General features: G+C 41.9%; 1 protein-coding gene and 1 long non-coding RNA gene across 2 annotated transcripts in view; one reads left to right on the top strand and one right to left on the bottom strand.

Annotated features, from left to right (window-relative positions):
• Positions 1-5,249, bottom strand: part of LOC123520989 — a 61,197-nt gene extending 55,948 nt beyond the window's left edge. The window contains exon 1 of the long non-coding RNA XR_006679494.1: positions 5,040-5,249. This is a non-coding gene — a long non-coding RNA (uncharacterized LOC123520989). The remainder of the gene's footprint in view (positions 1-5,039) is intronic.
• A 424-nt stretch (positions 5,250-5,673) lies between these two features.
• The window catches only part of NFXL1 (nuclear transcription factor, X-box binding like 1), a 53,416-nt gene continuing 35,823 nt past the window's right edge, over positions 5,674-23,266 (top strand). The window contains exons 1-7 of the mRNA XM_004706317.4: positions 5,674-6,227; positions 9,940-10,107; positions 14,832-14,941; positions 18,597-18,727; positions 20,953-21,131; positions 21,355-21,516; positions 21,620-21,720. Coding sequence (XP_004706374.1) covers positions 5,984-6,227; positions 9,940-10,107; positions 14,832-14,941; positions 18,597-18,727; positions 20,953-21,131; positions 21,355-21,516; positions 21,620-21,720 — 1,095 coding nt within the window. The 5' untranslated portion in view covers positions 5,674-5,983. The remainder of the gene's footprint in view (positions 6,228-9,939; positions 10,108-14,831; positions 14,942-18,596; positions 18,728-20,952; positions 21,132-21,354; positions 21,517-21,619; positions 21,721-23,266) is intronic.

Below are 23,266 nucleotides of genomic sequence, written 5' to 3'. Positions count from 1 at the left end.
TACCTAAAACAAACGGAAATTGAGCTAACATATGACCCGGCAATCTCCCTACTGGACATATACCTAGAAGAGGTAAGAAACAGACCATGGTCAGACGGCTGTGTTCCCTTTCGTCACGGCGCAGTGCACAACTGCAATGAGTTGCAAACAAGCTAAATTTCCATCAACAGATGAATGGATTAAAAAACCCTGGTACATACATACAATGGAGTACTACGCATCCCTAAAAAGCAGTGATGAAGGCATGAAGCACACTGTTGCATGGGAAGAGTTGGAGGAAATTATGCTAAGTGAAGCCAGCCAAGCACAAAAGGGCAAGTACAACATGAGTGCACTGAAGTAAGCTTAAAAAGCACAAGGGGCTCAGGGGAAATGAATACATTCCCAAGGCGAGGCCCAGGCACGCTGGCAGGGGTCAGACACAACCCAGAGAGGCATATGGCAGTCAACTAAAGAGGGGAAAAGAAAGAAAAGAGGATGTGGATAGCGGGGGAACAGGGCACTAACCCACAGGGACAAGGGGCGGCTACTGTTTATGTCTACACAGGAAAGGGAGAGAGGGACAAGATCTCAACCTGGTATGCCAATCCTTGAGGGCAACACACTAGCATGAAGCAGAAAACTAACAGAGAGGCCTGTGGGGCCAGCTCCAGTTCCAGCTATATCAACCCCCACCCCAGAAGATTGTACTATGAAGGACAGCACAGAAGATACAGCCCAGAGAGAGTGGTGGGTCTGCTGAGACCACAAGGGAACAAACTAAGAGGGAGCAGGGGAGGGAGAGGAAGGGAGGGAAGGAGAGAGAGAGAGAGAGAGAGAGATTGAGAGAGAGAGAGAACACTGCATCAGGGGCTGGCTCCATCACAAGAACGACATCCCCTCACTGACCCAGTGCGGCAGGGGACAGCACTGGAGACAGGGTGTAGGAATTGTGCCTGGTCTGATCCCCCCTATATACTGGGGTGAAACAGGAAGGGAGCAAAGCAATGGAATCCCCGAGGAATCTGGAAAACAGACTTCTGATGAGGGCAGGGCTTGGCACCTCATCAGACTGAATCAGGAAACGTGCATAGGGTCACCAGACAGACCTGGACCAATTTATAGCTGCCGCACCCCCTCCCACCCTTTTTTGCCTCTCTTCTTCTTCATGTTGATCTATATCAGATAGGCAAGATAAACAATCCCAAGGAGAAACAAAGGGACCAACAACCGTTGGGGGGTGGGGGTGGTCAGGAGAGAAGGGGAGTGGGGGAAAAGGGAGGGGGGAACAAACAAACTCAGGAACAAGAGATCTAAAATCAATGGTGAGGGTGTAAAACACCTGGTGGGACTTGATCAAGTGCAATGTACCCCAGAGGAATTATTGAGAGCCAAATGAAGGCCGAACATGAGTGTAGGCCTTTCACTATGTCCAAAGATTGTGCAACGAGGTCTTGCCATCCTTCTTCCAAGACGGACTTGTCTTTCTGGCAGTCCCTGGCACCTTCAATATTATTTTCCAGTACCACATTTCAAATGCATCCATAATTCTTTGGTCTTCCTTAGTCAATGTCTAATTTGCACATGCATATGAAACAATTAAAAATACCATGGTGTAGATCAAGTGGACCTTAGTCCTCAAATAAACGACCTTGCTTTTATACATTTTAAAGGGATTTAAAGTGCAGATTTACCCCAAGCAATTCGCCATTTGATTTCGTGACTTCCTACTTCCATGAGCATTGACTGTGGATCCAAGCAGGAGAAAGCTCCATCTCCCATGATGTTATCTACTGGTCCAATTAAAACTGTTGTGATTCTGTTTAGTTGAGCTGCAGTCCATACTGGAGGCTGTGATCCTTGATTTTCATGATCAAGTGTTTCAAGTGCTCCTCGCTTTTAGCAAGCAAAATTGTCATCTGTATGTCACAGGTTAATTAGCATTCCTCCAATCTGAATGCCACATTCTTCACCATAAAATCCAGTTTCTCTAATGTTATGCTCAGCATGCATTTCAATTAAGTATGGGGAAAGGGCACAACCCTAACACAAACCTTCCCTAATTTTAAACCATGCAATTGTCCCTTGTTCTGTTCACACAATGGCTGGCTCTTGCCTCTGGATCAATGTACAGGTTCTGCATGAGAATGGTGTACTGTTCTGGGAGCCTCATTCTTCTCAAGGCTATCTATAGTTGGTTATGGTTCACACAGCTGAATGCCTTAGCATAGTCACTAAAACACAATGAAACATCTTTATGGTATTCTCTACTTTCAACCAAGACCCAGCTGATGTCATTCATGATATGCCTTGTTCTGATCCTCTTCTGAATTGGCCTAAACCTCAGCAGCTCCCTCTCAACGCTGTATTGTTGCAACCTTTGTTGGATGATCTTCAGCAAAATTTTACTTGCATGTGATATTAATGATATTGTTCTATACTTTAAGCATGTGCTATGAATTATATTATTCCATAATAATTGAGCATTCTGCTAGGTCATCTTTCTTTGGAATAAGTAAAACTAAGGATCACCAAGTAGCTGTCTTCCAAATTTCCTGGCATAAACTAGTGAGTGCTTCCAGTGCTTCATCTGCTTGCTGAAACACTTCAATGGGTATTCCATCAATTCTTGGAGCCTTGTTTTTTGATAATGCCACCATCACAGCTTGGACTTCTTCCTTTAGCACCATTGGTTCTGGCTCATATGTTACTTCTTGAAATGGTTGAATGCCAACTAGTTCTTTTCGATGAGGTGACTCTGTATTCTTTCTATCTTCTTTTGGTGCTTCCAGTATCTTTCAATACTTTGCCCATAGAATCTTTCAAAATTGCAACTTGAGGCTTATTTTTTCTTGAGTTTTTTCCGTTTCATGTGCTGAGCATGCTCTTCCCTTTTGGGAAGATGTCCTCCCACAGCTTATCAGGTCTTCTGTAATTAGCACTAGAGTGCTCCTTAGTGGCAAGGAAGGAAAGACTTCATCTTATATACTTTGGACATATTGTCAGGAGAGACTAGTCTATGGAGAAGGACACCATGCTTTGTAAAGCGGAAGGACAGTAAAAAAGAGAAAGGCCCTCAATAAGATAGATTAACTCCATGGCTGCAACAATGGGCTAAGGTACAGGAATAGGGGTGGCGCAGGACTATGCAGTGTTTCATTCTGTTGTGTATAGGGTTGCTATGGGTCAGAACAGACTCAATGGCACCTAACTACAACATTTTAAAAGACAGCATGAGTGAGACTTTGTTTCAGAGACTTTTGATATGTTGTCAGGAGAGACTAATCCCTGGAGAAGGACACTGTTTGGTAGAGGGGTGTAAAATAATATTGAGACCAACTCTTTATCTTAAGTTACTAATGGGATCAAAGAGGGGTATGATCTACAATGAGAAGACTTATAGATAAAAGGTAGATGCAGTTGGAGAATGGAGGTTCCTGAAGCATAGACACTCCAGGGCCTCAACCTTTCTTAGAGACAGGCTTAAATACCTTTCCTGCATGTAGACTGTAACCCGTGACAAGGCTACACAATGGTACAGTTCATAGTTCTTTGAAGGTTTACAAAGATGCATGAACACATCAGTCAGGTATGCACAGACGAGAGGGGAGGATGAGGCTGGGAACACGAAGTAACTGATAAGTTTGCAGCCTGCTGCCTTCTGCAGCTTAGTCAGGGAACAAAAGGCAAGTGTCTATCTCAGGCAGAGACTGCTTCAGCAGTTCCCATGGCTTGGGCCACAAACTATGGAAAGTGGTGGCCCTGTTGTTTGCCTAAGAAGCAAACAACTTATGCCCCACAGAGGGGCAGCAAAAAAGAGGAAGATGGGCAAGATGGATTGACACAGTAGCTCCAACTATGGACTCAAGTGTAAGAACAATTATGAGGATGGCATAGTGTTTCGCTCTGCGGTACATAAGGTCTCTATGGGTCAGAACTGACAAGATGGCACCTAGCAGCAAGAACAATATCTGATAATGTTTTGAAGCTATGAATAAAGTTCTCAGCTGCTCCTTCCTCTAGTAGGCAGTTGATTCCTTCTTCTTAGTTTGTTCTTTGTCTGGCAGTTCTGCTGAAATCTATCTTCTTTGGGTGACCCTGTTTACTGTTCATATACCAGTGACATTATTTTCACCATCCCAGGAACACACAAGCCACCGCAGTAAAACACACTGACAAGACAACTGGGGGATGTTCAAGAGAGTACTTAAAAAAAGCAACAACAAAGTAACTACGGCTTTGAGTCATTTCTGACTCATAGCGATTCAGTAATGGTAGAACTGGCCTTGCGAGACTGCTAGCTAGCCTTGGGTTAGGCGCCGCCTGCCCCAATCCACTACACTACCAGGGCTTCTCTAGGATAGCACTTGCAGCCTCTCTGGAGGTCCTTGGCCTGGTGCTCTGCCGTCTGAATTCAGAAATCACAGAATCAGTGGCCCAACTGCAGTAGAAACTAACACAGGCCAAGGGTCTCACTCAGGGAAGCATTTACTTCAAGGCGAACTTTAGGTTCGGAAGGAGTTAACAGCTTGGTCTCTGCGGAGTGGAGATGACCCGGGGTGGTACCATGCAGAGATATTGATTTCACTTTTAGAAATATATGATAACTAGGAGGAGGAAAGTGTCTGTTTATTGAGACCTGGGGTTGGGATAAGTATGGGGTCCACCCTTCACTCTCTCTTAATTGGTCAGACTGGAGGTGTCATGGCGATGGTCTAAGGCACGGTAAACTCCCTGGCGCCTGTGGTGGTGGTTGTACTGTGCCTTGGAGTCGGTTCCGACCCATAGCGTCCTTATGCACAGCAGAATCAAACACTGCCCAGGACTGCCCCATCCTCACAATCGTTCCTATGTCATGGCACCAGTGTGCGTGATAATCGGTAACAAGGTTTCTTTAGGGCCTTTCCTTCCCCACCACGGATGCCCACAGTGGGGGAGACTTTTCTCACGGCAGAGTCCTCGGATTTGTACATTTTACTAGTTATTCAGCTGAGTTATTTTCCAGTTTCCCTGTCCCGTCCACCCCACCCCCACCCCCGCCTGCCCGTCCCCAACAGTACCTTTGGTTAGATTTATCTTCTATGTCCATTAGTAATTCAGAAGGGTATATTTCCTAATTGAGACACTTCCCTGCAATACTTCCCTAGATGTTGACCCGGAGTGTTTCCATTGTCAGCGATTTTTTTTTCTTTCTGTCAGCGAGAATCCTCGTGCACTTAAAGAGCTGAAGGCAAGGTTAAAGATGGCCGACAGCCGATTTCGATTTCTTGGGTAAAGTCTAGAAACCCAACTAGGATTGCGGAAGTCGCGGAGAAGCAGCTGTCCCCTCCAGCTCCAGCTGGCCAGCGCTGTACCTCCCCAACTTTGCGCCCTTCTGAAACCTGGCGTTGGCGCACCCCAGAGCACGGTGGGAGTTGTAGTTCCTAATGGTCCAGCACGGTCCGCGCACGCGCTCTGAGCCCACCTTCCCGAGCACACGCCTTCTTGCGCCGCGTCGTGTAAGGAAGCGGCCAGCGATGCCACGGCCATGTGGGCGGGGCATCGCAGGGCCGTGGGTGGGGGCTTCTGGGAATTGTAGTCCCTAGGGCGGGCACTGTCGGTAAGGAGACGTAGCTTGCTTGAGGTTCCGCTACCGCTGTTGGTTCCCGGCTGGAATCGCTGGGTCAGTTTGCTGCTCTCCCTCTCTTCGGGCATCTGAAGCTGAGGCGGTGCTTTCTTTCTCCTGGCCTCTCGCTCTCCGAGGCTGAGTGCTTTTTGCCCTGCGGTCCATTTTCCTTCTTAGTCTTTTCCCTCAGGGGTCCATCTCCAAGGCAGGGGTTCGCCCTCCTGCAGAGGCAGGCCCGCGACCTGCTCGACGCTGCCCCAGCCCTGCAGCGAGCGACCCTTCTCTCCCTGCTCTTCCGACCAGTCTCTCTCCCTGACTCTTAGCTCCCCTTCGCCATCCGCCACGTTCACACTCCTTCCACCCCACCCCCCTCCCTGTGTTTTCTTTCCCTTTGCAGGTATGGAAGCTTCCTGGCGCCAGGTGGCCGGCGGCCGAGGCCGAGCTCGAGGGCGGGCCACGGCGGCCCCCTCGTCCGGGAATGGAGTCCGTCTCCGTGGCGCCGGGGGAGGTCGAGAGAAGGAGCCGGCGGGCGCCGCTCGCCCCGGCCTCAGCGCCGGAGGGTCGCTGGCCGCTGCGGCTGCGGGTGGCCCGGCCCGGAACCGCCCCGCGGGGTCCGAGGCGCCGCAGACTTCCGTCGCCAGTGGTGAGCTTGGCTCCTGCCCGCCGCCGAGGGTCCCGTCCGGACTTCTCTGCCCTTGCCTTCGCTCATTCCCGCCTTTTCGCCTCCGCGAGGAGTTTATTTTGGCCCCCCCCACTTCACAAACCGTCCAGGCAGATTACCAACACCCACTTTTCCTCTTAGTTTGCACGGATTATTTGTTAGGTCTCTGTCCTGTGAGCGTTTTTCCCACTTTTTGTTTGCCCACCTGGATCAATAAGTTGCAAATTGTGCACCGGGATCTGTGTTGGGTAGGTTAACACAACGCTGTACATGGGAATTGTTTACAAAGAAAACAACTCATAGTTGTGGTTAACAAGTTTATTTATTTATTTTAATTATTATTAAATAACACCTTATGGCAACACCGTTGTTGGTGGTAGCAATTGGCTGGATTGAGTTTGAAAAAAATCCTATTTCGATTGGGCATCGGCATTCCGTTTCATGCTCCTTCCCATCAGCACCCCCTCCTGTTGCCGCCTTGTAAGCTTTGGGCTGTGGCACCTTCCCGTCTATGGATCCTAGTCATTAATTTTATGTCCTCTCACGGATGTATCCGGGGCTGCATCCATAAGATGCGACAATACCCACTCATCCCGAGTTTTAGCTGAGGCTGCCTGCGCTTACACACCTATTCTCAATTACCCATACAAATGGAGTGTTGCCCCGGGGGATGATGTCTGAATTCATTTTATTTTGTGCTTGGATTTACACACACACACACACACACACACACACGAATATATATTTTTGGAAGGGAGCGCCATTGAGCTTTGGGCTGTTTCTGTTTTTTCCTGGTTGGTGGTATCCTCTTAGCTTGCAGTCCCTGAGTGGTGGTGGTGGTGGTGTTAAGGGGTACAATTTGAAGACCTCTGAACTGTTTTGGTAAACTTTCTTGAATACTGTGACTAGAAGGAAATCAAACTTTCTTTCCTGGAAATTGAGATTTGACAGTCACTGTACCAGATACTAGATAGGCAGGAAGTGCCCAGTCTACAGCTAGCTGGGTTTCATTCCCAAGACTGCTGTAAAGTTGGTGCTGATGTAAATTGAAGACCTCATTTCACATTAATATATAGCTGATGCTACTTAAATGGTATGAAATGCTGAGTAAGGGCTTCACGCGCTATGCCTGGTCTAGAGTGGAATCAGGACCAGTACAGCAGCAATGACGTCAGTGTCTTAATGGCTTTCTGTGGACAAACAGTTCAGTTCTGTGCCATTAGAATTGAACACTGCCCAATACTCTATCCATTGCAACTTCTAATAGGAATGCACGTCATTGGAATGCCAAACCAAAGCCTGCTATCTGGCAGTGTTTGAAACAGTAACTCGTAAAATTGAACATCAGGGAATGAACATATGAGAATGAGAGCATCAGCAAAGTTCATCCTGCAGAATTGTGTGTAGTACATGGGTGCACTCTTGTACCCCCAAATGGAGAGTGGTAAAGGGCAATTCTTCATCTTACTGCCATCTCAGTTCTGACTCAGAGACCTCACAGGGCAGAGTAGACCTTCCCCTGTGAGTTTCTAAGGCTGTAAATCTTTACGGAGTAGAAACCTCATCTTTCTCATAAGGAATGTTGATTTTAAACTACTGTCCATTCTGTTAGTAGCCCAATGCGTAATCCACTAAACCAACAGTCCTCAGCCTGTGGGTTGCGATCCCTTTGGGGGTTGAACAACCCTTTCACAGGGTTGCCCCATTCATTACAGTAGCAAAATTACAGTGATGAAGTAGCAACGAAAATAAAATGGGGGGGGGGGGCGCACCACAACATGAGGAACTATATTAAAGGGTCGCGGCATTAGGAAGGTTGAGAACCACTGCACTAAACCATTAGGGCTCATAACTTGCCATAATTTGAATGCCTGCAGTCTGCCTGTATATAGGAAGGTTTGTATGTCAATGTGTATGTAACTTTCCTGGAGCTATGTTTCTCCATGGCTGTGGAATAACTTCCTACTCATAGTTACCCTATGGTACAGAGTTAAAACTACACCTTAGCTTCAAGCCATCAGTTCTTGACTGACTGGTACATCTTTCTCGCAAAGAGCCCAGTGAGCTCCGAGCACTGGCCTGGTTAGCAGCTGAGCTCTTTGCCCACTGCACTGTCAGGACTCCTTGAGCCGATCGTAGGTAGATTATTTATCAGGTTATTAACATTTTCCTTAAATCCACCCAAATCAGTGCCCCATCCTTTTTAATGTATCCAAAGTGCATTTCCCTTAGGTTAATGACAATTAACCTGTTGCAGATTGATTTTTTGATCTTTTTTTTTTCCTCTTCTAGTACCCCAAGATTCATAGGTGTGGGTAGTATATAATATACCTGTATTGAAAAACAAGAAAATCAAACTCACTGCCATTGAGCCAATTAAAACTCATAATCTTATAGGACAGAGCAGAACTGCCTCTGTGGGTTTCTGAGACTGGACATCTTTACAGGAGCAGAAAGCGTCTGTCTCCCATGGGGCAGCTGGTGGTTTTGAACTGCTGGATTTGTGGTGAGAAGCCCAACTTAAAACCCACTGTATCACTGGTTTTATTTGTAATACTGGTTAACCTAACCAAACTGACTGCAGCAAGCAGAGGAGGACTTTTCAGGAGGGCAATGAAAGACAAAGCATCATTAAGAATGCATGTTCCACCAAAGGGGACTTTGATCTTGCTAGTGGCTCATCAGTTCAAAATGAAGTGACTTTTAAATTAGTACAGTTTTAGAATTAATACGTTTGAGATGTAAAATTAGCAAATTTAAAGTCCTCTCAGTTATGAGCAATTATTAATTCGGACCAGCAGGCTGTGGTTGCTTGCTCAAGCCAGGTCACTGCCTGCAGGAATTTATTAACAGTACTAGACGAAGATACCCATGTTCTATGCTCTCAAGATATTTAAAGCCTCCCAGAGAATATATGCTATGAAACAATCTAATGATCTCTTGCCTTATTATTTAACCAAGTAACAGACAGTGCTATTTAACCACGTAACAAACAGTACTAAAGAAAGGAGATGAAGACTGACTCTAAAATGTGTTAAACATTTATTTTTGGAATGAAGTTATTGTAAGAAGCTGGTTATTATTGGTAACATTAAAAGTGTATTAGTGTTAGCGTGCTTATTTTCTGTGACCACATTTCATCGAAGGCACAAAATCTTGGAGCTTAAGCTATGAATTATAAACAATGGGTATACAATAAGTACCTTTTTTGCTCACTCTGGGCTGGGTGGGGCTAGAGTACAGAGGACAGGGTACTTTGAATAAGCACAGAAGCACCCCCTCTGATGATGATGTTATAATCTCAGTGGAGATGATATCTCCACTTATGCTTCTTACCTTTTAAAAACAACCTACTTTAAAATAAAATACAAACATCCTATTTTAATTTATATTAATGTCCTCATTTTGAAATTGAATCCTAGGAAGGTTGTTACCCATAATTAAAATAAAAATCAGTGCGTCCAGTACAATATGCCGCATTTATAAGGGTGTTACCAAAAGTGAACATTTTTGTTGTGTTCTGCGTAGTGTCAACAAGTATAGAAAATACTTTTTTCTCATGAATTTTAGTGAAATCTAACATTCTGAAAGTAACTTTTAGGTATGCTTAGAAATGATAAATATTAGTATATCATGTCTTTTTGAGAGATTGTTTTACAGAAACTAAAACCATTTTTCTCTCTCTTTTAAACAGAGCTGATGTCTCAGCGGAAATTTGAGGAAATCAAAAAGGCTAATCAAGCAGCAGCCAAGAAGCTTGTTGAACACTTCAGCTCCTCTGAAGATGAGGGAGATGAGGACTTTGAAGGAAAACGGGGGGAAATAGTCGCTAATACATTTGTAACATACACTACTCAGACAGGTACTCATCGTCTACATTTTCTTATTCTTGGCAGCAGTCAAATGTATTTCTGACATGTCTCGACCATGCCTTTTTCTCAACGAAATAGTTTTACATTGGAAGAGTGAGTATTTTATTGGGTATGTGTACATAGTTTATTTGAGTTATATGTTTTTTAATGTTAATGTTTCTGTAATGGAAATCAGATGCAAACTTGGCTTTTTCACAACCCTAGGAGTTGTCCACGTGAGTGCCCCCTCTAGAGTGCTGTGAGGTGCACGGCAAAGCTCCCCAAGAGATGAGTCCATGGAGTAGCTCCTGCTTGGGATCAGTTGGATTTGTGGACTTTGTATGCCCTTTCAGGCTTCCTTCACCTCTCTCACTCAGTGTGTGCTGAGGTCACTTTCATTTGTTGACATTTCTTTCATATGTATAATTTTGATTTTCATATTGATGTAAATTTCCTTAGGCTGACGTGTACAGTCCTGGTCTTTTATAGAACAGTTGGTGGTGAAGTTGGGTATTTAAAAATGATCACTTTGGTACCCATTTTAGTTTTTAATAATGTCCTTATTTTGAGATTGTTTCCTGGGTTCCCCTCCCCCCATACTTTTATCATACCTTAGTTAAAATAAAAATCACTGTTTAAAATACAGTATGCTACATTTAGCATACTGCAATTGACCACCTAAGAAAAATGAATATGCTCTGCCTCACAATCTCAGTGCTGCTCCTCTGTTCTGTCTTGCGGTCTCTTTGTCTGGGCCTGTGTTCTTGACTTGGCTCCTTTGATTTATCCCATCAGTTTCTGTTGCCCGCTGGTCTTGTCCTCCTCCACTTAAGACCAAACCGCAAACCAAATTCAGGTCATCGATTCAGTGTGAACTCACAGTGGCCCTATTGGACAGGATAGAACTGTCCTTGTGAGTTTCGTAGGCTGTAACTGTTTATGGGAATAGAACACCCAGTCTTTCTTAGAGCAGGCTAGTGGTTTTGAACTGCTAATCTTGCAGTGGTTAGCCCATTTCTTACCTCTTCACCACCACAGTGCCTAGCCATTGGGCATAGAGGCTAGGATTTACAATAGGATCACAGCAGGGTTTATGGCATATTAATTGTGGCACCAGAAGATGGTGGGATAAATCAAAGGATCCAGGTTGAGACCAGAGGCCAAAGCAAGGAGACCACGAGACAGAAGCAGCTCAATGTTTCTTAGTAATTTTTTTTAGAATTATAAGGCAAGTGATGTCAGGATTCAGAACTGTTAATACCTCAGAATCAAATGCACAAGAGTTTGAGCATGAGCTGGAATAAAGGCAATTCAGGAGCCTAAGAGTTAGTCAAGAATTCAGACTGTGAACTTCATGAAGTTCCCTCTTCCCCATCCAGCTATCCCCTTCTCCAGACCTTAGTGATGAATTAATTTCCTGAATATACAGATGACAGCATGAAGATAGGCACACACTGTTGAGTAGTTTGCTAAGACTTGTCCTTTACCTGCTGAGAGATTAACCTGGGTGCCTTTTGAGTTCTTCCCTCTCACAGCAATCCCATGGGTCAGAACTGTGCTCTTTCAAAAGTTGATCTCCAGGACTTTTTGAGGTACCTCTGAATTCAAATTGAATTCCCAACCTTTGGATTAGCAGCTGCCTGTGTTAACCTGCTGGCTTAGAGGCAACATCTAGTTAATGTAGAAAGATAGCACTTTTTCCCCCTCCATTATTTAGTAGTACTAATGTTTTCTCAGTTACCCACCCAAGCTAGAGAGCTGTAGTACGGATGGCAGTTTCGTGGCACGAATATTGCTATTCCCCACCATTCCACCTTAGACCATGTCAGGCATCAAAGTCAAAACCAGACTCACTGCCATTAAGTCACTGCTGACTCATAATGACTCTGTAGGACAGGGTAGAATTGCCACCATGTGTTTCCCAGACTATACCTCTTTTGGGGACTAGAAAGCCCCATCTTTCTATCACACAGGGCTGGTGATTTCGAACTGCTGACATCGAAGTTATCAGCCCAAAACCTAACCACAACACCACCAGTGCTCCTATATCTCATCAAACACACCACCTTTTCCTTCTGAATACTGACATAATGTAATTGTCATAAGTCCTGTTGAGTTTTATTTGCAAGCTAAATATTTGCAAACTACCACTTCCCTTCTCCAGTGCCCCCCAATACTGTTAAGTGCCTTAATTCAGACCATATTATAACTGAGATAGATAACTATTAATTATTACCATGTTACAGATGAGAGAGAACACTGAGCTAAACTATGCAACTTGCTTTAAGGTTAATTTTTACCTACTCTACTTCTTAATGGTACTTCCTGCTTCCAGGTTTGGCATACTCATTTTACATCGGATGCTAGAGTGATCTTTTTAAAATTCATCACTTCATCACCACCTGCTCTGAAAGGTCCTGGCTAGAGTGGGAGAAAAATGCAGAATTCAAAATGATAAAAAGAATAGGCTGACTGCTTGGAGAGAGACTAGTGGGAGTAGGCCCCCAGGCCTATGGCCTTTACCCTCTAGGTCCATCTGAACTCACCCTTGTGGCAGAACAATTGACCTCTGAAGAGCCAAAGGGCAGCCTTTACTCCAGGGTAGTTACAAGGGTTAGGAAGGAGGAAACGGAACAGGGAACAAGGGAAGTGGAATAAGTGATGGGAGATTTAGGGATTGCAGTGGATAAAGCGACATATATTTTGTTGATTATGTGAATTGTTGATTATGAGATTGATCTGCCCTGGAAACCTACACCTAGTTCACAAGAGAAAAATTTTAAAAATGAATAAATAGAATGCATGACTTCAAATACCATGCTATCATCCACTATAACCTTCTGAGCAGTATATTTTTTTCCTGCAGACAGCTTTCAAAGGTTTCTTAAGCAAATTTTGTACATCTGAGTCAGACTGAGCCTTGTTAAAATTTTTATTCCACTTGGTCCTTAAATTCTATTTTACCTGATTTAGCTCATGAATTAAATGCAAATTTTATATAATTCTTAAAGCCAGCTGTGTTGAGTAGCAAATGAGTACGCAGTAGGCTTATTAAGTCTGGTCTTTTTTTTTTTTTTAATCATTTTACTAGGGGCTCATACAACTCTTATCACAATCCAGACATACATCAATTGTGTAAAGCGCATTTGTACGTTCATTGCCCTTATCATTCTCAAAACATTTCCTCTCTACTTAAGCCCTAAGTCTGTTCTTAAGGATATTTATACAATGTCCATGTTTATTTAAAGAAAAATAGTTGTCTAATAATTTTATAAGACCTTATTAGTTTTGGGAGTACAGATGTGTTGTTATAGTAGTTGAATTACACGTGTGTTTCTATAATGGTAGGGTCATTTTTTGGTAAGTTCTGGTTCTACCTAGGTGATTTAGAAAGTATAAAAACTGTCAAATCAATGTGTCCTATCTGTTTAATTTTTCTTTTTGACAGTTTGAGCCAGCTTATTGCCTTAGTAAGTTCTGTACTGAAGGTCGTTTATACTTCTCATCTGCATTTCTTGGAGATCAGACAGTCTTTATTGTGTCCTCTTTGTGGTACTGAAGGCAGTAGGCTCATTTCCTTTATACTAAATTGACTCAGACGGTTGCCCTTTTTGAAGTCATGCAAACTTTTGGATAGTTGGTATGTTTCATTTTGTTATTTGTTATTTGTTATTTATTTGTTATTTCTTGAGTCTTTTTATAGTAACCACTTTTTATAGTAACCACTGCCATCAAGACAGCAGAACTGCTTGTCAAGGGCTCAAAGGCTGTAAATCTTGATGGCAACAGACTACCTCATCTGTCTCCTGTGGCATGGCTGGCGGATTTGAACTGCCATCCTTGTGGTTAGCAGCCCAGTGTGTAACCAGTACACCACCACAGCTCCATTCAGCATAGTAGAGTGATTAAGGAGCGTCACATTTTGCTTTTTGTTATGATTTCCCTTGTTACTGTACATCTTGCTCCTCTTAACTAGGAAAGAGCATGCCATTTGCTCAGGGCTCTGAGGGCAATAAAAGGAAGTGTAGTGTGAGGGAAGGCTGAGGTACTTGGTTACTTAATCCTGTGCCTCAACTTTTTCAGCTGTAAAATGAGGACAGTAATAGTACATTTAATTCCTATGAAATACTGATAGTAACAGGTCATTGAGCCAATTCAATTTGTTGGGACTCTATATAATCCTTAGCAAATAGGTGCTCTCAAGAAAATAAGGTTAGCAATTAAATTTAGCAATTAAAAAAAAAGTCCTGTCGGTTACTTTTTTAATACAGAAATAACGTAATTTTATTAAACAAGATTAACATACTATAATAACCTGAGTCTCAGTTAAGTTTATCATACAATAAGGTTTTATGAAGAATGTGTTATGTGACACATTCATATCAATACACACATATTTTAAATGACTACTTAGCTTGACTTTCAGTTTTTTTAAGCATTGCTTGTTATACTTTCCCTTGTTACTTCACAAACATCTTGCTGTTGTTAGCTGAGACTGTGCCTTTCTGCTATTTGTTAAGGACTGTAACAGCAATCAAAACAAGTACTCTGAGGTAGGGCCACTGTATTGTTTTTATTTTATTGCATGAACTTTGCAGGTGATAGGCTACTTTTTAAAAACATCTTTGTTTTACAACTACGTATTTTATGCAATTGATAATGCTTTCATAGTGAATTGAGTTCGTGTTATTTTCAGATGTTTCCTAACATGAGATTTTCCTTTTCAAATTTGAAGATGGAGATATCCGTGAATTAGAACGAACAAAACAGTATGTAAATGATGCCTTTCAAACCGGGGCTACTACATGCTTGATTTGTATTGCTTCAGTGAAGAGACACGACGCAGTAAGTTTTCTCTGTGTCTGTAGTAATGTGTCTCTTGTTTTGCATTCACAGCACTAAACCATCTTTTTTTAAAAATTATTTCTTTTTAATCATTTTATTAGGGGCTCATACAACTCTTATCACAATCCATACATACATCAATTGTGTAAAGCACACTTACACATCTGTTGCCCTCATCATTCTCAAAACATTTGTCTACTTGGGCTCTTGGAATCAGCTCCTCATTTTTTCCATTTTTCCCCCCTCCTCGCTTCCCCCTCCCTAATGAATACTTGATAATTTATAAATTATTATTTTATCATATCTTACACTGCCTGATGTTTCCCTTCACCCACTTTTCTGTTGTCCACCCCAGGAAGGGGGTTAATATGTATCCTTGTCATCGGTTCCCCTTTCTATCCCGACCTTCCCTCCTCCCTCCCGGTATCACCACTCTCACCACTAGTCCTGAGGGCTTCATCTGTCCTGGATTCCCTGTGTTTCCAATTCCTATCTGCACCGCAGTACATCCTCTGGTCTAACCAGGTTTATAAGGTAGCATTGGGATCATGATAGTGGTGGTGGTGTGGGGGGGAGGAAGCATTTAAGAACTAGAGGAAAGTTGGGTGTTTCATCGATGCTACACTGCACCCTGAGTGACTCATCTCCTCCCTACTATCCTTCTGCAAGGGATGTCCAGTTGTCTACAGATGGGCATTGGGTCCCCATCCCGTACTCCCCCTCATTCACGATGATATGATTTCTTGTTCTTTGGTGCTTGATACCTGGTTCCTTTGACCCCTTGTGATCACACAGGTTGGTGTGCTTCTTCCATGTGGGCTTTGTTGCTTCTGGGCTAGATGGCCGCTTGTTTACCTTCAAGCCTTTAAGACCCCAAACGCTCAATAGCTGGGCACCATATGCCTTCTTCACCACACTTACTTATACACCCATTTGTCTTCAGCGTTTATATGGGGAAGGTGAGCACACAATGATGTTTTTTGTTCTTTGGTGTCTGCTACCTGATCCCTTCAACACCTCATGATCACACAGGCTGGTGTGCTTCTTCCCTGTGGGCTTTGTTGCTTCTGAGCTAAATGGCTGCTTATTTACCTTCAAGCCTTTAAGGCCCCCGACGCTATCTCTCTCGATAGCTGGGCACCATCAGCTTTCTTCACATTTGCTTATGCACACATTTGTCTTCAGCGATGGTGTTGGGAAGGTGGGTATCATGACTGTTTAGTTGAGCAAAATGTTCTTGTATTGAGGGAGTACGTCAGTTGAGGCCCAATGTCCATCTGCTACCCTACAACTAAACCTATAAATATATGCACGTGGATCTATTTCCCCCATAATAATAAATATATTTACATATGTACATGCCAATATTTAGGCCTCTATGTATGCCCTTTGCCTCCTATTTTCTCTATTTCCTTTTGATTTCCTCTTGTCCTACTACCATGCTCAGCCTTCAGTTGGGTTTCAGTAATTCCTCTCGGTTACATTTCCCTTGATCAATCCCTACCAGTCCTCCCACCCCCTCCTTGCCACTGGTTTTGAATCACTCATTGTTCTCTTGTCCCTGAGTTGGTTATCACCTCTTCCCTTCCCCCACCTCCCACTCTCCCATGTCCTCCGGAACCATTGGTCCCGTTGTTTTCTTCACATTGTTTATCCAGCCTATTTGAGAATTTGATGTATGGCTTCCAATTGTAAATAGATACTTTTTCTCAGTTACCCATCCAGTATTTTTAATACTATTAATGAAGTGGAACAGGTATCCATTTTAAATTGTGTATGGTGATAGAGTAGTTTTTTTTAATGTCATCAATATTTAAGAGAGTTCTTCAAAAACTGAGACATTTCACTGCGTTTTCACAGCTATACTTAGGAGATAATGTGGGTTTGGTTTCAGACACCACACCGAGTGAGTATTGCAGTAAAGTGGTTGAGTTACCCAGTGCACGTAGAAGTTATATATGCACTAAACTGTAGTCTCGGCCACTCTGGGTGAGAGATGAAACTGTTCCTCAGAAACCCTATGTATGGCTGTTATGAGTTACAAGTGACTGTTCTTTTGCAGTGGAATTTCCCCCCACACCTGTTTTTGGGAGTCTATTAACTGCAATAATATTATGAAAAAGTATGATGTATTGTCCGAACTACCAAAGTATGACACGGAAAACACATTTTCTATTGGAAATGTGCTGATAGACTTGCCAAAGGCAGGGCTGCCACAGACCTTCAACTTATAAAAAATGCAGAGTCTGGAAGCCCAGTAAAATAAGCTATGCCTGTAGTCATTACTTTCAATAACCAAAAAACCCACCCTCACTGCCATCAAGTTAATGCTGGCTCATAGAGAAACTGCGGTGGGCTTCTCAGATTGTACCTGCTTTATGGGAGTAGAAATCTCAGTCTTTCTTCTTTGGAGCTACTGTTGATTTCAAATTGTTGACCGTGCAGATCACAGCGTGTAACTCATTTGGCTGGTAAAAAGACAAGTAAGGTTCCTGCCATCAAGGAAGTCGAGGCTGGCAGGGTATGGTTAATTGAGTTCCTACTGTGTTAAGGCACTGTGGGGAAGTAGCTGAGAGAGATAGTCAACCATAACTCACATCCTCTGACAGTCTGTGGTTGAAGGCTCTCCCTTCTGGGAGCCCAAACTGAGGCATTGACTTTGTTTTTTAATACAGTTTCTCAAACTCAAACTCACTGCCATCAAGTCGATCTAGCTAAGGCAGCGTACTGCAAACCAAAACCTATGTAAGGTTTCTGAGGTTGTAAATCTTGATGGGAGCATACAGCCTCATCATTCTACCCTGGAGGAGCTGGTGGGTTTGAACTGAGGACCTTGTTAGTTAGCTACCCAATGTTTGTCTAGCTGTATGTCTGTGATTTTATCAAACAATTGTAAATGTTAATAAAATAAAGAGAACTGCTATATGAAATATGTATATATTTTCAAGTGTTTAGTTTATATAAGTTTTAGAATTTAGTACTGTAAGTGCTAGACTAATAAGGTCTTTTAACAAAGGGCTGTATAGAGATAAACCCAGTTATGTTTAAGAATTTCATTAAAATGTTATTTATAACCAGATAACCAATAAGAACGTGGTTAAATAAATTACGACACATAAATCTGTGTTCTATATTATATAGTTTTAAAAATCATGTTAATACAAACAGGGTAAATAACTTCAAAAGAAAGACCAGTTACACATCAATCAATAGAATATGAGTTTTAAAATTATGAAATACATAAAAAAATTTTTTTCTGATGGCTGTGCTGAATGTTTCAAAAAACTAAACTCATTCTCATGGAGTAGATGTCAACTCACAGCAACTGCCCCTTGAGTTTCTGGAAGTAGAAAGTCCTGGTTCTCTCCTGAGTACTGACCAGCTAATGGTTATGAACTGCTGACCTTGCAGATTGCAGTCCACCTAGGAAACAATGTTTATTTGTAGTTTAATGCATCTGGGTTATTCGTTCATTTTCAATAAAGTATTGTGTACATTTAAGCCCATTTTTATAGGCAGCTTTTCATCTGTTACTGGAAGTATTTTTCTGTAATCCTTAGGCAACTCTTGAAAATAAAGTGATGTTCATTACAAGTAAAATGATTTTAAAGAAAAATTGTTATGTCCATGTTAATTTCTCCCACCTTTGTCTTAGGTCTGGAGCTGTTCAGGATGTTTCTGCATATTTCACATGCCTTGTATCCAGAAGTGGGCCAAGGACAGCCAGTTTCTTTTATCTTCTTTGACTGATGATGATTTTGGAAAGAGAGATTATCCGTGGCCATGGTAATATTTTCTGATCTAGTTGGAGTACTAAGTTGTAGAATATACAAAAACTGTAGAGCATAGTTGTTTCATTGGCAATTTTAATGTCCATGTTTGTCCCTTATTTAGTTTTGATGTGATGGTATGTGGTTTGTTTCCATTCCCTGCCTCTCCACCGCCACCCTCAAGCCACACACATACATACACACACTTGTATGAGTAAATCAGATTTTATTTTTTTCCCCAGCAAAACAGCTTCATAATTAGAACTTTTATTTCTTTTCTATCAGACTGAGAGTCCTCTCTGATTCTGTTAATTCTCTGCAATTTCTGTTGTGAAGAGTATCAAATTTTTCTGCATTTATTTGATTAATTTGGATAGGGGTAGATTTGTCCCAAGGGATAGATTTACTGTCATGGTAACAGAGCTCTAAGTTTCAGGGGCCCTGTATTGTTACATTACAATTTGCTTTTGTACTTCTCTTCATATTAGTATTTTTTATTGCTTTTCTTAATGAAGGCTCACAGGCTGTATTACAATTCATGGTTTACAAAACCTGGATCTATGTTAGATCTCTTAGTACTGTCAACACCAGTACTCCTGTAAAATTGTATGGGTTAGCTTTACAGACACTTTTCACCTGTGAGTTATTGGCAATGCACTAGTTAAGTGCTGGACAGCTAACCAAAAAGTTGGTGGTTTGAATGCTCAGCCATTCCATGGTAGAAAGATGTAGCAACCTGCCTCTGTAAAGATTTAACCTGCTGTCATCGAATGGATTCTGACTCATAGTGCCTTTCTATATAGGATTTCAGCATCTATAAATCTTTATGGGAGCAGGCAGCCCCATCTTTTCTTTGCAGAACAGCTGATGGGCCTGAACCACTGACCTTTTGGTTAGCGTAAACCACAGCTGTACCAGGGCTTCTGTGTTCCTTAAACTCTTACCATCTAACAAACCCTATGGGACAGAAGTACTCTGTCCTAGAGTCATTATGAGCTGGAATTTGACTCGACAGCAATGGCTTTGATGAGCTACTTTATAAAAACTGTTCAACAGTCTACTAGAGAGTTCATTGCCATGTGACCTATGGGAATATTGAGCGCTAACGCTTTGTGATGGGTTCCGAGACCTTAATTCATAAATGGCAGATCCCTAATTTGAAGACTTAAGATTTCTGACTCTTTAGTGCTATTTCTATTCAATCTGGTTTTACCTGCTTTTAGATATATTAATGTTTTCTCCATGTTTCTTGGAGACAGCTTAAAATGTCAAATTTTCATTTGTTTTTATGTCTGTGTATCTAATGGGGGTATTGTAGGGTTTAATAGTTACCAAATTAAATCAGATATTCCAGCCTGTTAGTTTTAGAGACTTAAACCTTTGGTGTATTTTTCTCACTTTTGCTCTTTTCACTTCTGTTTTAAGTAGGCATTTTGCCATAGGTGGGTAGGAAGTAGTAGTTAAGAGAGGAATGAACAGATAGTCTTCTCTTAAAGCTAAAGGAACACAATATTTATTCAACTACACATCCTTTGCATTCCATATTCCACATTTTTAAGAAAGGGAGTAAATGATTGAGGTTGAGGTTGATAAAAATGTTGATTTAAATCAGTTGTTCGGTAGAAATCAAAAATTATAAACATGTTTCTACCTGGGATATTGCTTATGAGCAAGTGAGCATGATTACATTCATTATTGTCTTGCCATCATTATAAATAAAACTCCTGGATTTGTACATTTGCCTTTACCTCACATACTCTTAAACAATTCAGCATCAGCTCCAAGAGGCAATTCTAAGACATTACAAGTTGCCTTTTGAGCATCATATCTAAGCTTATTCAAAATATGACCTCCATACCCCACTAGATTAAAGGGAACAGAAGAAATTTTTCATTTAGTAAGGGAAAAATTCATTCTTTCAACATAAATGGTAATTATTGATCGATTTCTTCTCAGTTGCGTTCACCAGCAGGATTTCAAGTGCTCCCTTGTGACTAATGGCTACTGTGCTGGACAGTGTAGGTGTAGAGCAGTTCCATCATCTCAGGAAAATTATATTGGACAGAGCTGTTCTTGACAGTGGAAATGAATTCTAGTGAGATCTTGCTTCTTCACCTGTAGAAATATGGAGCAGAGTGTGTCTTAACATATAATGAATTGAACTCAAGTATATTTATATTCTTACTTTTTATGTTGATTTTAAAGATGAAATAAACTTCAGTATTTCATTCTTATTTGTAGTCCAAAATGTAGGTTTGAATACAAACGATCTGAGACACCCAGCAGGTACTATTGCTATTGTGGAAAAGTAGAAGATCCGCCTTCAGACCCATGGCTGGTGCCTCATTCATGTGGCCAAGTATGTGAGAGAGAATTTAAACCTCCTTGTGGCCATAAATGTTTACTCCTCTGTCACCCAGGTGAGCTATCTGTTACATCTTCAGTTGGGTTCATGTCTCCTTAGATGGAGCCCCCACATATTGTGAAAGTGGAATTCAGAACTTAAATTCACCTTCAGAAAATATGAAAATAGATGGCCTTCTAAACCATCAGTAAAGAAAACTTTAGAAATTACTGATAGGTGTAAGTATTGAAAACTTTAACTTTCAACTCCTCATTTTCCTCTCTCTTCATTGGTCTTAGGCCCCTGTCCTCCTTGTCCGAAGATGGTCACAACGACTTGTTACTGTAAGAAAGCAAAGCCCATCCCTCGTAGGTGCAGTGCCAAGCAGTGGTCCTGTCATTCACAATGTGGGCGCAAGTTGCTTTGTGGACAACATAAGTGTGAAAGCCCTTGTCATTCAGGTAAAACAGTTATACCTGTTCAAACTTTGACACTAAGGAAACGTCAAAACCATCTCTGTTGCTTTTATAAAGTTTTGGTACTAATTTATCATTCTGGCTTTAGGAAATTGTCCACCTTGTCCAAGAGTTAGTAGACAGAAGTGTGTCTGTGGCAAACAAGTTGCTGAAAGAAGTTGTGCAAGCCCACTGTGGCACTGTGATCAAGTATGTATAGATGCACATTTGGAGGGGCATGTGTGAACGGTTAGGGAAAGCATACCCACTTCCATGAAGTCCATTCTGACTCATAGGGACCTTACGTAGGACTTTTGAGATGGTAAATCTCTTTGGGAGTACACAGCCTTATCTTTCTCCTGTAGAACTGCTGGTGGCTTAATTACTCTGTGTATTGTTAACTGTCTCTCCTTCCTTCTCTTTCCACTCTTTTAAAACAATACCCTTACCTCCTTCTTGAGTTAATGTAATTGAAGAATTATTTGATTGATTTTTATAGGCTGCTTATTATAGAAGTCTCCTGATTTTAGGAAAGTTATAATGGATGATCTTATGAAGCTGTATGATCTTCTTCCCTTATGTTAAAAAAATACTCTAGTGCATAGGGAAAAATACTTCTAATATGTAAGATATGAGAAGGGGGTACCCCCCAAAAACTGGATTTTTTTTTTAAAGCCATGTATTTAAATTTTTTTACAAAACAACCTTATCACCTTCAAAGTACTCTCCATTACACTTAATACATTTGTTGAATCTGCGATTCCATTCTTGGAAACATTTTTCAAACTCATCTGCTTGGATGGCTGACAACACTTCCCTTGTTTTTTTCTTTTCCTCTTATACATCATCAAATTGCTGTCCTTTCATGTCCCTCTTCATTCGCGGAAACAGCAGAAACAAAAAGAAGCGAGGTCAGGTGTGTGGGACAAGAGAGGCATGCTGTTTTTTGCCAAAAACTGGTGCACTGAGGTGTCTTTGTGAGCTGGTGCATTGTTGAGGTAGCAAAACCAGTCCCCTGTCTGCTACACATTAGGCCTTTTATTGTCACACACTGTTACACAATCTTTTCAGAACTTCTAAATAGAAAGCTCGATTAACAGTCTGACCTGGTGGAAGAACTCCAAATGGACTAGCAGTCGACATTTTTGCCCTTCAGGAAGTTGACAGATTTTCCAGAACAAGGTTTGTCATCAATAGACATTTTACCATTTTTGAAATGAAAAAAACCACTCCTTCACTTGAATTTTTCCCATAGCACCATCTTTGTAAGCTGTGTTCAATGTCACAACAGTTCCTGCAACATTTTTCTTGAGCAGGAAACAAAATTTCACAACTGCACACTGTTCTCTTAAATTGGCCATCACAAAAAATGAGGTTCAAGAAAACTGCTTTCATGAAAACATCACTGTGACCAGAGAGAACCTTCCCAGGAGACACCCCTGGGGTGCACCAATAGCGAGATGCTAGAGCAGTGGTTCTCACCCTTCTTAATGCCGCAGCCCTTTAGTACAGTTCCTTAAGTTGTGGTGACCCCAGCCATAAAATTATTTTCGTTGCTGTTTCATCACTGTCATTTTGTTACTGTGATGAATTGGGCAACCCCTGTGAAAGGGTTGTTCGACCTCTCCAAAGGGGTCGCGACTCATGAGTTGAGAACCACTGTGCTAAATGCTTGGCTAGTGGGAAAATTGCATACTATGAAGGCTCATCCCAGCGGAACTTTTTTCCAGTTTTTTTTTGGGGTACCCCCTCATAT

Source organism: Echinops telfairi, unplaced genomic scaffold, assembly GCF_000313985.2.
Source record: "Echinops telfairi isolate 266 unplaced genomic scaffold, ASM31398v2 ScPeMD7_7468;HRSCAF=8506_0, whole genome shotgun sequence".
NCBI classification, from domain to species: domain Eukaryota; kingdom Metazoa; phylum Chordata; class Mammalia; order Afrosoricida; family Tenrecidae; genus Echinops; species Echinops telfairi.
This window is presented reverse-complemented; position numbering and strand designations above follow the sequence as displayed.